The 15144-nt window shown below is 62.6% G+C and overlaps 1 protein-coding gene across 4 annotated transcripts; it reads left to right on the top strand.

Annotated features, from left to right (window-relative positions):
- The first annotated feature begins 97 nt into the window (after positions 1 to 97).
- On the top strand, positions 98 to 14262 carry ARHGAP45 (Rho GTPase activating protein 45). Of its 4 annotated transcripts, none has more exons than XM_089905796.1 (23): positions 98 to 455; positions 2337 to 2687; positions 5696 to 5839; positions 6032 to 6116; positions 6193 to 6265; positions 6451 to 6517; positions 6608 to 6745; positions 6860 to 6924; positions 7107 to 7217; positions 7292 to 7372; positions 9025 to 9213; positions 9448 to 9585; positions 9680 to 9870; positions 9990 to 10114; positions 10205 to 10288; positions 10422 to 10526; positions 10639 to 10811; positions 11124 to 11312; positions 11407 to 11544; positions 11777 to 12003; positions 12086 to 12296; positions 13003 to 13111; positions 13483 to 14262. In XM_089905796.1, exons 1-23 carry the CDS (start codon positions 341 to 343, stop codon positions 13842 to 13844), a joined length of 3471 nt encoding a protein of 1156 aa, XP_089761922.1. In that variant the 5' UTR covers positions 98 to 340; the 3' UTR covers positions 13845 to 14262. The 4 variants fall into 4 exon arrangements, with proteins under 4 accessions (XP_089761922.1, XP_089761921.1, XP_022421455.2 ...); XM_022565747.3 differs by lacking the exon at positions 98 to 455 and adding an exon at positions 732 to 1506 and having other exon boundaries at positions 2357 to 2687; XM_089905795.1 differs by lacking the exons at positions 98 to 455; positions 10205 to 10288 and adding an exon at positions 731 to 1506 and having other exon boundaries at positions 2357 to 2687.
- Positions 14263 to 15144: the final 882 nt, after the last annotated feature.

Genomic DNA, 15144 nt, shown 5'->3' with positions numbered 1-15144 from the left:
ACACAGATGCAATCTCTAGGGGGCAGGTGAGAGTCCAGCTGCAGCCGACTGGACTCCCAGCTCTGAAGCCCTCTGTGGTGGGCTGGGGCGTGTCTTTCTGCAGGTTTGCCCTTCATAAGAGCCTGGACAATGGTCCCGGGGCCCCTAAGTGCCCACGTGGTTCTGGCGCCTGAGGGCGGTACCTGTGAGTGGCTGGTCGTGAAATGGGCATGCGGTCAGGGCTCAGGAATGTCTGGGGCAGCTGGAGGAGCCCAGCAGGGGCGACCCAGACCTCAGGCCTCCCGACCAGGTCAGAAGCCCACCAGCCGGCCCTCACTGCCTGCTCCTGGTCTCCAGAGCAATGAGTGGTGGGCAGAGGTTCCTTAAGGGGCTTCTGGGAGGGGTCTGTGGATGGACTTGGGCCTGGAGAGCCGGGTTTGCCATGAGGGGCTGTGGCCTGCATGCCCCCTGCCCAGAGATCACACCTGAGGTCAGTGGGGGCCAGTGTTGGGACTCTGGAGGGGTGGGGGAGGAAGATCTGGGGAGGGGAGAAGGCTCAGACTGGGGGGCTCAAAGAGAAGAGGTGGTCATGGGGGGAGGGGGCAGGAAGCTGTACACACCGCCAGTGCTCCAGATCGGGGAGCCCCACCAGGGAAGGGAGGAGGCGGCGTGGTGGCCTCAGAAGTGTTAGCAGCCCTGCTGCTGGCTAGCTGTCCCATGGTCATGGTCGGTGCATGTCCCTGGAATGTAGAATGGGGAGTGAGGGGTGGGAGCTGGGCTGAGGGGAGGAGATTCACTATGCCCAGCGCTGCCTGGGCCCTGGGGTCTGCAGGGGAGTCGCCAGAGGATATAGGGCAGGCACACCCGTGAAAGGTAGGAGGACTGGAGGGCAGGTGTCTGTGTCCAGGGGTATCCGTTGCATCTGCGGAGCTGGGTGGCTTCTCAGCATGTGTCCAAGCCTATGTCCCTGCGTGTCATCGTGCTCCCGTGTCTGCACTCCTGGGTGCATCTGGGTGTGGCCGAGTGGGGGGGGGGTCAACGTCTCTGCAGTCCCCATGTGCCCGCCAGGGCCTTGCCCGGGGCGCCAGTGCCAGGCAGGGGCACCTCAACCAACGTGCGTGCGTGCGTGCGCAGAGCTCCTGAAAGCGGAAGCTGGGGGCGGAGCCTGGGACCCCACCTTCAAGCCCACTGAGCGGAGGGGCAGGCTGAGGCTGGGGAGGGTCAGGGGCAGGTCTGAGTCACCGCCTCCGGAGGCCTTTTCCTGTGGGGGGAAGCGCCCGCCAATGAGGGCTGGGCCTGTCACGTGGGCCTGACAGCTGGGGGGGGGGGTGGCCAGCGACAATGTGGTCCCGAGGCCACTGACACTAGGAGCTGCAGCGCTGAGACCCCCGGCCCGCTCCCCCTCGGGCCCCTTGGGCCACTCGGCCTGGCCACAACATGTTCTCCAGGAAGAAGCGGGAGCTCATGAAAACCCCTTCTATCTCGAAAAAGAACCGGGCGGGAAGCCCCTGTCCGCAGCCTTCGGGGGTGAGTGAGCCTCTGCTGGGAGCTGGAGCGGGCGGGGATCTTGGAGCGACACCCAGGCAGCAGGGGGACCGGGGAACACCCTGCGCTCGGGCCTGGCGGGGCAGGGCCGGGCAGTGCCATGCTGGGCCGGCGGCACGGGGCTGGAGCCAGCTACGGCCCCAGGCTGGACTGCAGGGGCCACGCAGGACAGGCTGGGATCCCCACGTTCAGTGCACAGTAGGAGCCCTTGGGATGGCCACTGCACACCCCACCCCGTCCAGGGCTGCCTGTGGGGTCCAGGGAGTGTGGGTGCTCTGGGTCCGGGACTCTAGGGTGAGGGCTTAGGGAACTTGGGGCCTCCAGGCACAGTTAGATGTGAGAGCTACAGCCCAGCCACTGGGGGAAGGTTTAGAGCGAGCAGCGTGTGCAGCGAGATCCATGGGGTGGGCCTCGTACAAAGCAGGTCTGTGGTGTCCGCGAGACTGAGGGGCCTAGTGGACCCTCAGAGTAAAAGAATCGAGGAGGTGTCTTCACCAGTGAGTAGGTGTGTCTGCAGTGGCCTCCCCTGAGGGGAGCTAAGGAGACCCTGGCCCTCCCTACCCCGCCCCCCTCCCAGGAAGTGGGGTGCCCCTCCCCCACACCCCGGCTGTGGTTTGGGCAGAGGCCGTTGTTTGTGAAAGCTCTGGGGAAGAGGATGTTGGGTAACAGGTGCGGGAGGGGCACAACACCAAATCTCAGCCCTCTGACCTGTGGCCTTTGACCCCCTGTGGGGTCAGGCTGAAGGCCCTCCAGAGCCCCACTTCACTTCTGGGAAAACTGAGGCAGGGCCCAGTGGGGGCACCTGCTCTAGTGGCTCCCCCCACCCTCCCAGGAGCTGCCCAGGAGAGATGGGGCTGATGCAGTGTCCCTGGCGCCCAGCCTGGAACCACCAAGTGTGGCCTTGAATGCCAAGGCCACAGGCACACTCAAGAGGCCCACCAGCCTAAGCCGCCATGCCAGCGCTGCCGGCTTCCCACTGTCCGGAGCCAGCACCTGGACGCTGGGCCGTGGCCACCGCAGCCCACTGTCAACAGCCAGCCCAGCCGAGGGACCCATCCAGGGACCCTGCCCCGACACTGTGGAGGACATCTCCCACCTGCTGGCTGACGTGGCCCGCTTTGCCGAGGGCCTTGAGAAGCTGAAGGAGTGTGTTCTGCGTGAAGGTGAGAAGTGGCAGGGACACCGTGGCCTGGGTGGAAGGCAGTTGGACACAGATATCCCAAACCCTGTGGGGTTGAGGCAGGATGGAGGGAGGGATTTGGGGAGGCTCCAAAGAGGGTTGTAGGGAGGGCTTCATGGAAAAAGTCATTGCAGTTAGGGTTCTAAGGGATGTATAGGAGTTTGGCAGCAACCAGGAAGAGGGAATGTCATGTGCACAGGCTCAGAAACATGGAGTGGAGGTGCATTTGGGGGAACAAGTTTCGGGTGTATGAAATGTGTGAGGGTGGAGGCATTGAGAATGGCAAGCAGAGGGATCCTGGATGTTATCCTGAGGGTGGTGGGGAGCCGTAGAAGGTGTTAGAGCAGAGGTGGAACAAGGTCAGATCTGCATGTTGGACTGGAATGGACTGGAGGCAGGCTGAGGTCTGGACAGAGAGAGATTCAGGACGGACAAGGGGCAGGACCGGCACGTAAGCTGCAAGAGTGAGCGGCCTGTGGGATGGCAGTTCCGTTTTCTCCACGCGTCTGCTGACAGCCCAGCTTCCTGCCGAGTTATTTTCATCTGCTTCCTGTTTGTCTTTGGCCGCCAAGGAGGGCACTATGATCTCTCCTGCCAGAAACCGCAGTGCCAGGGCCATGCTAAACACTCTGGCCTGCTCCCCACAGGTGCCCATTTTACAGATGAGGAAACTGAGGCCCAGAGAGGGGCCCTGACTCCTGGCTCAACCAGCCAAGGAGGGGCCAGAGCCTGGATTCGACCTCAGACTGGAGAGACCTCAGCTTTGTAGGAGCTAATGGGCTCTGCTGGCCGGGCCTCTGCTGGGTCGGGGGGTATCAGCCCCCAGGACTATCCGGTCCTGGGGTGGGGCTGGAGTTGTTTCCTGGGGAAACTCTAATCTCGGTTCCTTTCCGATCCTGGTGCTTCCTTGGAGGCCAGGCCTGGGCAGGGTTGAGCCAGTGGGCGTCGTGCAGGAGGATGGGCCAGGGCAGGGGCACCCTTCTTTGAGTGTTGGGGCAGCCCTGGGCCAGGGGAAGGGTCTGGAGCAGAGAGCATGTGGGTTTGCATCCTGCTGCTGCCGCTGCCAGGCTGTGAGACTGGATCAGCTGTCCCTTCTCTAAGCCTCTGGCATTTCATCTGTGAAACGGGGCAATGATACGCCCTGGGGAGTTGCTGACTGTAACCAGATGTCCTCAGCTCACAGTAATTGTTGTGGGGACAGTGAGAGGGCTTGGGGACCCCGTGCTGTCTACCTAGGAAGCAGTGGGCGGCGGGATCCAGGTGGGCGGGGTCTCCCCACGCCTCCCCACGCCCTGTACCTGGGCCTGTTTCCCTGCCTGCCCTTGGCCGGTCCCATCCCGAATCAAATTGCATCTCCCTGGGTCCCAGGCTCCTGCTACCTGAGACTGGGGAGCTAGCAGGACGCCGGGGCGGAGCTTTCCTCAGAGGGGGACGGGTCTTCGGACCGGCCAGAGCCGGTTTGCTTGCAGAGGACCTGGCACCAAAGACCCCGGACCAGCCAGTTGCCTAGCCCGGCCTGCGCATTCACGGTCCCTGCGCCCTGACGGCTGCGCCATGTGTATCTGCGGGACAGTGCACCCGGCGCTGGAGCAGGCGCCGGTGCGCTGCCAGGCGGGGCCCCGAGGTGAGGGGACCGTGCGGGGTGCGGGGTGCAGGGCCTGGCCAGGAGCACGTGGCACTCGGGGCATTTGCTGCCCGGCGCTTGCCTTGGCCAATGCTGAACTGGGCATGTCCAGGCTTCTCCACAGTCCCACCTGCCCAGGTGAGTGTGCTGCGGGGACCCAGGGGGCCGAGGCCCAGGCAACATGAGGGGCCTGGTGTGTGGGAGGAATGTCCCGGGAAGGGGCGTGGCCCGGCCTTTCCTCAGCCGGCCTTTTATGGATTCCGTAAGCTCCTTCCCACCTCCCTGAGTTGGCCTCCGATTCAAAATCCTGCCTGGTGCTGAGGCACTGGGCTGCACTCGGAGGAATTTGGGGCCAGGGACTCCGTGGGGGTCTCCCTGTCGGTGGCATTCATTGGGGGTCCTCAGTGCTGAAAAGGGATCAGACACCTATTTTCAGATTCCATTTTTAAAATTTAAAATATTATTATTATTTTTTTGAGCATCAGGTTCCAGGCACAGAGTCAGAGGCACACAGGTGAGGGAGATATACTCCCAGCTGGTGGCCAGGTCTCTCCTGGGTCTCAGGGTCGGCTCATTCCTTCCCCATCCATACGTTCCTTCGGCTTTGTTTCCACTAGATGGTGCGTGTTCTGCCCACACACAGCGCTTTTTTCCAATTAAGAACATCTGAGGAGGGCATTTAAAGCCATGTTTGAAGATGCAGATCTGATCTTGACTCTCCTTTGCCCTAACACCTTCTGTGGCTCCCCATTGCCCTTATGGTAAAGCCAGGCAGGGTCCTTCTGCCTGGCATTCTCATGCCTTCAAAGCTAGTGGAGATGGAAAAGCTGCGTGATCCTTGAGAAATGACTTCTCCCCTGTATGCCTCAGTTTCCTCATCTGCAAAATGGGGGTGATGACAGCACCTGCCTCATGGGGTGGCTGGTCAGGAGAGAGTGAGGTAACGGGGTGTTTAAGCCCCAGTGCCCAGGCAGGCAGGGCTGGGAGAGAGCTGGACAGAGCCCTGAGAGTTTGGGGCAGGGAAGGGGCCAGGTGGGTTGCCTGGAGGAAGAGGCACCAGGACTGCAACTTGAAGGTCACTGGGAGTTTGTTTTCTGGAGGGACGAGGAAAGGGTGTTCTGAGCAGGACTGCCTAGACTGACATCTGACCTTTGATGACCTGGCCAGCAGTCGAGAGAGGGACAGTTCCTCACACACACACACACACCTCCCAATGAGGTCACACACTGAGCCTCAGGCAGTTATCTTTTCCCACCTTGGCCTCAATTTCCCCACCCGGGGACAGGAGTTCTGACGAGGGTTAGGGTTAGGTGGTTAGGTGGGCAGGCTTTCCTTCCCTCCCTGCTCATACCCCCTCTGCCCGGCAGACCTCCTAGAGGCCCGCCGGCCGCTTGCCCATGAGTGCCTGGGTGAGGCCCTCCGCGTGATGCACCAGGTCATCTCCAAGTACCCACTGCTGAACACCGTGGAGTCGCTCACAGCTGCCGGCACCCTCATTGCCAAGGTCAAAGGTCAGCCAGGACAGGGCAGCAAGGGCTTTCTGTCTGGGCAGGCTTCCTGAAGGAGGGGACGTTTGAAGTGGGTTTTGAAGGATGCACAGGAGTTTGATGGGCACGACAACTCCAATGCTCCCCCTTCAGTTAGTTGCACAGGTGGTCACCTCCCAGACTGGGCCAACCCCTCTCGTCCTTGTCTGTCCCCAGCCTTCCATTATGAGTGCAACAATGATTCGGACAAGCAGGAGTTTGAGAAGGCCTTGGAGACCATCGCAGTCTCCTTCAGCAGCACGTGAGTGTGGGGGTGGGGAAGGGTGGCAGAGGGTGGGGACCCATGTGCCTCTTGACACTTGCCCCCTGCCCTGCAGTGTGTCCGAGTTCCTCATGGGTGAAGTGGACAGCAGCATCCTCCTCTCAGTGCCCCCTGGGGACCCGGGCCAGGTGAGCAGGGATGGCCTGGGTGCTGCACGGGGTCAGGCTGGCAGGGCGGATGAGTACCCCCTGCCCGCTCTGTGGACCGTGGTCTCCCGCTCTGTCCGGGGGGGGGGGCGGTGACTGTCTCCTGCAGGGTGGGCATCAAACAGTACCCAGCCCGGACTGGACTCACCTGTCTCCCTCTGGTACAGTCAATGGAGAACCTGTATGGACAGGGGAGTGAGGGTGCCCCCCTCAGCAGTGAGGACTGTGATGAGGGTGAGTCTCTGAGCCTAGGAGTGGAGGGCTGAGGACGGAAGGAATGGTGGGCTGGGGAGGAGCCCGGGCTGAGAGGTGTCTGTCCCGCAGGCTGCCTCTCCCCGGAGGCGGTGGACACGCTGCTGCAGCGCTGTGAGGGGGGTGTGCACGCCGCGCTGCAGTACGCCAAGAACATGGCCAAGTACATGAAGGACCTCATCGGCTACCTGGAGAAGAGGAACGCGCTGGGTGCGAGCTGGGGCCCGCGGGGCGGGGTCTGGCTGGAAGGCCCCTCCCCTCACCCCTGCGCTCACACCCCTCCCCTCACCTCACCCCTGCGCTCACATCCCTCCCCGCCTGCAGAGATGGACTTTGCCAAAGGCCTGCAGAAGATCGTCCAGAACTGCAGACAGAGCGTCATGCAGGAGGTGGGGAACTCGGGGGAACGGGGCGGGGCCCCTCAGGCCTGGGTGTGTTTCGCCCCTCAAAGATGGGCCAAAGGCAAGGGGTTTCCCATCTCTGCAAGGGCAGCTGAGGGCGCTGGGGAGGCGGCAGGGCTTCCACGAGGGCGCCTGTCCCACCCCCGTGACTGCCGGCCCCGCCCCCACAGCCGCACATGCCCCTCCTGTCCATCTACTCGCTGGCCCTGGAGCAGGACCTGGAGTTCGGCCACGGCCTGGTACAGGCGGTGGGCACTCTGCAGACCCAGACCTTCGTGCAGGTAGGCTTCGCCCTGGAGGGTGGGTGGGGTGAAGGGTGCCCGGGTCTCCATCACACCCGTCTCCCCACCCCCAGCCCCTGAACCTGCGGCGGCTCGAGCACGAGAAGCGCAGGAAGGAGATCAAGGAGTCTTGGCACCGCGCCCAGAGGAAGCTGGTACCGCGGGGCGGCAGGGCTGGGAGGGGGCAGGGCGGGCCGGCTCGCGCATGCGCAGTCCCCTGGTGCACTCCCGGGTGGTCCTTTCCCGAGTTTTGCGGACACCTGGCAGAGTGCCCTGTGCCCGCGTGGGGCTCGCTGTGGCGTCACAGGTTGGAGCGGGTCCTGCCTCCCAACTGCTCCAGCCCCATTACCTGCAGCTGCAGCAGGAGAGGCCCTGGCCCGGGGCCCCCATCACTGTGACGGGTCAGATGTCCGGAGGGACCGGGTCACCCGTGGCCGCCAGGAGCAGGCCTGGGTTAGAGGGAAACTGAGGCTCTCAGGTCTGGTGGGTGCTCCAGGTTCCTCTGTGTTGCTCTTTTCCCACCTCTCTTTTGGGCTGTTCCAAAGGCACTAGCAATCTTTTGCACTGCTCTTTAGGCCTGCTAACAGGGTCTGCAGTGCAAAGAGCCCCCACGGCCCCTGCTCCAGCTAGTGGTGTCCTGTGGCATATCTGGCAAATGAGCCTCTCCCCCCTTTTCTACACCTGATGACAGCTTGCCGAGTACCCTGTTCTGCTTCTGGCCTTTTACACTCACCTCCATATCCAGGGACTGGCCCCATCTCACTCCATGTGAAACTCCTCCCTTTTTCTCAGCTACAAGTGCTCAGCTGCAGAGCCACAGGGCTTAGTTCACTAAATCCCTCTTGATGAACAGTTTAGTTGTTGTTGAGCTGTTGCTGTTTCAAACACCACTGCTGTGACGAGCTTGTGCCCCTGTTCTCAGACATGTGACCTAGCATTTATCTCAGATCAGTGCCCGAAAGGTAATGGCTGGGTCACAGATGTCATGAGCATAGAAGCTGACCTCCTGAGCCACAGCCATGCTTTTCCTCTTCTGTGAGCTCTAAGTTCATATCCTTTGCTCACCTTGGATTGGACAGTAGCCTGTTTCTTATTGACTTGCCAGAGCTCTTTACATGTTAGAGAATCCAGCCCTTGATGACATGTGTTACAAACTCCCCCGCCCCCAGTTTATTGTTTTGACTTTTGATTTAACCTGTTGCCTGTTTTCCCAGTTGAAACCCATGATTGTTAGTAGCAGTCTTTTATGGTTTCTGGGTTCTGTGTCACGTATGGAAAGGCCTTCCCCATGCTATGTTTAAGAAATTCTCTCATGGTTTCTCCTAGTACTCATGTGAGCTCTTTTCTTTATGTTTAAGCTTCTGATCGTGTAGACTGTGAGGTGTGGCCCCCAGAAGGCCCACTGGGTTTTGACTAAGTGCTCTTCCTGCCAACCCTGAGGGTGCCTGACTTCCTGTCTGAGCAGCCTCACTGTTCTCATCTCTGAGACAGGAAATGAAAGAGATAGAAGCACAAGTCGCTCTGGCAGGTGTGGGTGTAGGTGTCAAGAGGATGATGTAGTTGGTGTCTCCTTCAGAGCTTAGCTGTGCCTCAGCTTCCCTGGCTGTGAAATGGGCATGCCAGATACTGGCTCCTCCCTGGGTCGCCCTGTAGGTGTCACCTCCTGTCCTTCCACCACTGGTTCTTGGGCGGGGGCCTCTGTTTGCTTGACTGGCCATGGGATTCTGGCCCAAGGGATGGGGGTGGCAGAGGTCCCTAACACGGTCTCTGGCTGATGGTGCTGGTCTGGTCCTTCCCATGTCCACAGCAAGAAGCAGAGTCCAATCTGCGCAAGGCCAAGCAGGGCTACGTTCAGCGCTGCGAAGACCACGACAAGGCCCGCTTCCTAGTGGCCAAGGCGGAGGAAGAGCAGGTGGGCGCTGGCCCGGGTGCAGGGGGCGTGGCCTCCAAGACCCTGGACAAGAGGCGGCGCCTGGAGGAGGAGGCCAAAAACAAGGTGAGGGCGGGTCAGGGGGCAGGAGGTGCGGGACAAGACCCATGGTGTCAGGGCCTGACCTGTGCAGGATTGCCCACTGCCGGGCCTTTGTCTGGGCTATGCCTCCTGCCAGGAATGCCCTCCTGTCCTTTTGTGCCTGGCTGATTTCCGTGTGGGGCCTGAAGATGCCCTGAGGGCTGAACCCCAGGCTGAGGCCTCTCTGGGCACCCCGCCCCGCCCCCACCCCCACCCCAGGCGGAGGAAGCCATGGCCACATACCGCACGTGCGTGGCGGACGCTAAGACGCAGAAGCAGGAGCTTGAGGACACCAAGGTGACAGCACTCCGGCAGATCCAGGAGGTCATCCGGCAGAGCGACCAGACCATCAAGTCGGTGAGCACCGTGCTCCCACCCCCAGCCCCCGCCGCTGCCCGTCCAGCCTCAGGACCTCCAGCACTTAGGGCCCCTCCCACCTGCCTGCCCGTAGGCCACCATCTCCTATTACCAGATGATGCACATGCAGACGGCCCCGCTGCCTGTGCACTTCCACATGCTGTGCGAGAGCAGCAAGCTGTACGACCCAGGCCAGCAGTACGCCTCCCACGTGCGCCAGCTGCAGCGCGGCGAGGAGCCAGACGTGCACTACGACTTTGAGCCCCACGTCTCCGCCAACGCCTGGTACCCTGCCGTCTGCGCATGCCCGGGGGAGCCGGACTTCCCTCCTGAGGTGGGGGAGGGGGCAGTGAGCCTCAGTGACCCCCATCGTGGCCCCTTATTTTGGCTATTGGTCCCACCAGGTCCCCGGTCTTGCGCGCCCGAAAGAGCAGCTTTAACGTCAGCGATGCTGCGGTGGCGGAGGCCGCGGCCTGCCCCCCAGAGGAAGGTGGGCCCGGCGACGGGGAGCTTGCCAAGGAGCGCAGGGGTGAGTGTCCGGCAGGGGCGGGGGCGGGCGCGGGCCCCCTGCAGCCCCCCTGCAGCCCCCTTCAGCCCTTCACTGGGGACAACTTGGCAGGTGGGCGCGGACACCAGGTGCACAAGTCGTGGCCGATCGCCATCTCAGACTCTGACGCCAGTCTGGACCCCAGCCCTGGCTCAGGTGAAGGGGCCTGGCCGGCAGGTGGGGGGGTGGGGGGCTCACAGAGCTGCCGCCCCCGCCCCCAGGTTTCAGCGGGCTCACTGTCCAGCCGGGGGCCTTTGGGGGAGTCTCTGACAACCCGTTTCCTGCTCAGGGGACTTTAAGAAGTTCGAGCGCATGTCTTCCAGTGGCACCATGTCGTCCAGCGAGGAGCTGGCCGACCAGGAGAGCAGCACAGGCGCATCAGCCTTTGACCAGGGTGAGGGGACCCCTGGGCGGGGCAGCGGGGAGAGGGGGGTTTGGACTCTCTCTGTGCGCCTGGCCCTGACCTGCCTCGGTAACACTGACCACCTGCCCCCCACCCCCACCAGATGATCTCAATGGCATGGCCCCGGAGCTGCCTGTGGCCATGCCCAGCGGGCCCTTCCGCCATGTGGGGCTGTCCAAGGCGGCCCGTACCCACCGGCTCCGGAAGCTCCGCTCGCCGGCCAAGTGCCGGGAGTGCAACAGCTACGTGTACTTCCAGGGCGCCGAGTGTGAGGAGGTGAGTGGCAGTCCCGGGGGAGCCAGGCACCTGCATGTGCGCCCTCAGGACGGTGCCATGCAGAGCGCTGGAGGGAAGTGAAGCCAGGAGCACTTGCAGTCTCCTGGGCTCAGCCAGTGCTGAGGGAACCAGAGGGCCGTGGGAGCAGCCCAGGCTGCACTGGTGGCAGGGGCACGTCTCCCAACCAGAAGGGGTGAAAGCTGCCCTGTAGGGGGGTGATGAGAGCGGCGGGGGTCGCGGTGGAAGGGGGAGCCGCGACCTGTGCGGAGCTGGGGCACCAGGAAGGTCTGCTCACTCCTTGCCTGCCCCCAGTGCTGCCTGGCCTGCCACAAGAAGTGCCTGGAGACCCTGGCCATCCAGTGTGGCCACAAGAAGCTGCAAGGCCGCCTGCAGCTCTTTGGCCAGGACTTCAGCCAGGCCGCCCGCAGCACCCCGGACGGTGTGCCCTTCATCGTCAAGAAGTGTGTCTTCGAGATCGAGCAGCGGGCGCTGCGCACCAAGGTGACCGCCGCGGGCACAGCTGCGGGGGCTCCAGCCGAGGGGCCATGCAGGGAGGGGAGGGGCGTGGGCCCAGACTGACTGCGGGCTCCCACAGGGCATCTACCGGGTCAATGGGGTGAAAACACGTGTGGAGAAGCTGTGCCAGGCCTTCGAGAACGGCAAAGAGCTGGTGGAGCTGTCGCAGGCCTCGCCCCACGACATCAGCAACGTCCTCAAGCTCTACCTGCGCCAGGTGAGACAGATGGGGACAGAGCAGAGCAGATCCTGGGCTGGACCTGAGCTTGGTGGGGGGCGTGGCCAGCTCTAAGCAGGGTTGTGGTTGCTAGGCCAGGGGCGTGGTCAGTACAGGGTGGGCGGGACCGGTGGCTGTCAGGGGCGGGGCTGCTACTAGGGGCGGGGACAGTGCAGGATGGATGGCGTGGGGCCAGGCCCACTGACCCCCACACCTAACCATCACCCTGCAGCTGCCTGAGCCACTCATCTCCTTCCGCCTCTACCATGAGCTTGTGGGGCTGGCCAAGGACAGTCTGAAGGCAGAGGCCGAGGCCAAGGCGGCAACCCGAGGCCGGCCGGATGTCACCGAGAGAGAGGCTGTGGCCGTGGCCATGGCGGGCCGGCTGCGGGAGCTCCTGCGGGACCTGCCGCCAGAGAACTGGGCCACGCTGCAGTACCTGATGCGGCACCTGCGCAGGTGAGGGCTGGCCAGGCCGGGGTCAAGGGCGGCAGGGTCCCGGGAGCCGCTCACACCTGCTCCTGCATCCTCTGACCCCCAGGATCGTGGAGGTGGAGCAGGACAACAAGATGACACCGGGGAACCTGGGCATTGTGTTTGGGCCCACGCTGCTGCGGCCCCGGCCCACTGAGGCCACCGTGTCCCTCTCCTCCCTGGTGGACTACCCACACCAGGCCTGCATCTTGGAGACGCTCATCACCCACTACAGCCTGGTCTTTGAGGAGGAGCCCGAGGTGGCATCTGGGTGCCAGGTGAGGGTTGTCCACCCTGGGCGGGGGGTGTAGGGCTCTGTGAACATCATGGGGGCCGGGAATCTCACTCACCCACAGCAGGATTAGACAGAAAGAAGGGCTGGGAGATGTCTGGCTCGGACGCGGCCAGAGCCCCGTCAGGGGCACCCAAGGCATCTTTTGAGTAAAGAACTGGATGAAGTGTGGGTTCAGATCTGTGGATGGAGCCCCAGGCAGTGGAGAGGCCCTTCGGCCTTCCCCCACGTCCCCTGGAGCTCACATCAGAACGCACTAGACCCGCCGTCCTGCCCCTTCTCCCATTTCCCATCTCTGTGCCGCCTACAGCACCTGCTCTGGGTCCAGCCTGCTGCTCTCCTCAGCCGACAGGCCTTGTTTCTGTTCGCTTCCAGGCAGCACCAGCTCCCACGCTCAGTCCCCACTGTGCGTCTTTAACCCCTCATCTGGCATCTCTGGCTGTGGAGGTGACACGCCTGGGTGTGGCCTCAGGACAGTGGCTCCCTCGCTGGAGTCCATGCAGGGCCTGCCTCAGCCGTTCAGGCCAGGGCCTCTGCCCGCTTTGGACGAGCTCAGCCTGCTCGTGACTTGGGATCTGGGGGCCTCACGTGCTCAGCTGCAGCGGGTGTTAAGTTTTTAGGGTTTAACAAGACAGAAAAATGGAATGTGGCCAGAACTGTGGCGCTCCCTGACCTCTATTCCGCCTCTGCAGGATGTGACGTCCAACCAGGGGGCCGAGGTGGTGGTCCAGGAGCCGTATCCGGAGGCCAGCGGGGGCGTGGCCTCACCCCTGCCGGAGGAGGCTGAGGATGGGGGCCTTGGTGAGTAGTGGGCCCAGGCAGCGGATGACACAGTGGGTCCACCTCAAGGGCTGCATCCCGGTTTGTCTCCCATGGAGACCATGAGTGTCACCTGCTTTTTCACTGTCTTTAACGTGTTACAAACTCTTGCAAAGAGACACCCTTTCGAGGTGTTTTTTCCAACGCCGAGAAATGGGCACCCCGAAGTGGAAACGAACCCAGTGTCTGAGACCCTGCACCTCCGCCTGACCCGGGAGGGTTCTAAAGGGGGAGCCGGGCCTGCTGGGGGGAGGCGGACGCCCAGTCCTCCACCCAGTGCCCCCCACCCTGCTCACAGGCTGTCCATCTGTCCCTCTCTCTCTGTCCCTGTCTCTCTCCCTTGGACTTTCCAGAACCCCACATTGCCTCCAATGACTCCGACTCAGAACTGGAGGAGGCCTCGGACCTGCCATCCCTGGCGGGTGGGGCGGCCCTGCACCGCCTTGGCTTCCTGGAGAAGTTGGGCGGCGTGGAGGGCGGCCGGGACAGCCGCAGTGGCAGTGAGGAGCAGCTGGGCACTGCTACCGGGGAGGAGGAGGATGGGCCCGGGCCTGGGGTCTGGGAGGACCTCGGGGAGGAGCCGGCCCAGCGGCTCGCCGAGCACAATACCAACCAGTGCAACAACGTGGCTGTGGCCTGTCTGCCAGCCGTGAGGCTCCGTGGCGGGCGGCTGGCAGGGGGCGTGGGCTGGGAGAGGCGGCCAGAGTTCGTGTAGCTGGGGCAGCGGGCAGGTCTGCTCCAGGCTCCTGTCCCTGTGGACATGTCACCGAGAGGCCTCTCCTTCCGCCCACAGCGGCGAGGGCATCACTGGCCAACTTTTCCAGAAGCTTCTGCCCGCGCTGCTCCGCACGCCCACCAGGCCCCACTCCTCTGAGCTGGGGGATTCTGCTCTTGGAGTCGCCCCGGCTGTGATGGAGGGACCCTGCCCACCCTGGCGCTGGGCCGTGGAGGCCGCACGGCAGCTGGGAGGAGGGCTGGACGCCTTAGTGGATGGTGGGCAGGCAGCCTTGGGATGCCCTGGCTTTTACGGAAAACTGGGTTTGGATACCTGGGGCTGAGGATGCAGTGAAGTTCCACGATGGAGTTCTTTGACAGGCACATTCCTTTTGCATAAAATAAAGTCTTTAACCTCAGCCTGTCTTCTCTGGCAGCAGTGGCCTAGCGACCCAGACACACAGGGCACTAAGCGCCATCCCCAGCTCCTCGCTGGGCTTGAGGGGCAGGGCAGGGAGCTGTGAAAAAGAAATTCCACCACAAGGCAGCCCCGTCGGGCGCGGGAGCCCAGGTGGCCATGGGGCCCAATTCCCATTGACTCCTGACTCGGGCCGCCAGCCCCCGGTGGCTCCCGAGCACTGAGGTGTGGCTGCTGTGCTGAGGAGCCGCAGCTGAAATCTACTTGCACCAAAGGCCTCTGGAAGACAGCGGCCACCGCGTGGAACGGCACAGCGAGGAAGAGGCGAACACCCCTCACCCAGCTCAGAGGCCCCAGTCGGGTTTATCCCAGAGGGCTGGGGCCAGCTCAGCAGAGACACAACTATTCGTTTGAGGAATTAGATGGAATTCACACCCAGTCATGGTAAAAGCTGCTGGGCCTCCATTCCTGATACAGAACAGCTCACCCCAAACTTCAGTCCCCCACCCAGGCTTAGATAAGACCCACTGTGGCAGTCAGGGCGCTTTGCCCCTGCACACGCTTCCTAAGAGTGAGCGGCGGGTGGGGTGGGGGGGAAGCAGCCAGCAAACTACCAATGTGTTTTGCAAACAGAGATAATGGGCCGGGAGGGTGGGTGGGGTGGGGTGGGGGCACACCCTCTCGGTTACATGTGGCCTGTGGCCACTTCTGCCCTGTAGAGCTGAGCAACCGTAGCAGGGCCACCTGGCCAGCAAAGCCAACATATTGACCGTCTGGCCCTTTACAGCAAAACTTTGCTGACCCTGATCTATGTTTTTTAAAAAAATGCTCAGAAGAATGAGCAAATATTAACATTTCAGAGTGCTCAGCAAGACAGGTAACG

The sequence above is a fragment of the Delphinapterus leucas genome, unplaced genomic scaffold (assembly GCF_059928025.1).
Source record: "Delphinapterus leucas isolate spDelLeu-1000000601 "Yukka" unplaced genomic scaffold, BTC_Dleu_Yukka2 spDelLeu_asBTCV2_sq25, whole genome shotgun sequence".
Lineage (NCBI taxonomy): Eukaryota > Metazoa > Chordata > Mammalia > Artiodactyla > Monodontidae > Delphinapterus > Delphinapterus leucas.
This window is presented reverse-complemented; position numbering and strand designations above follow the sequence as displayed.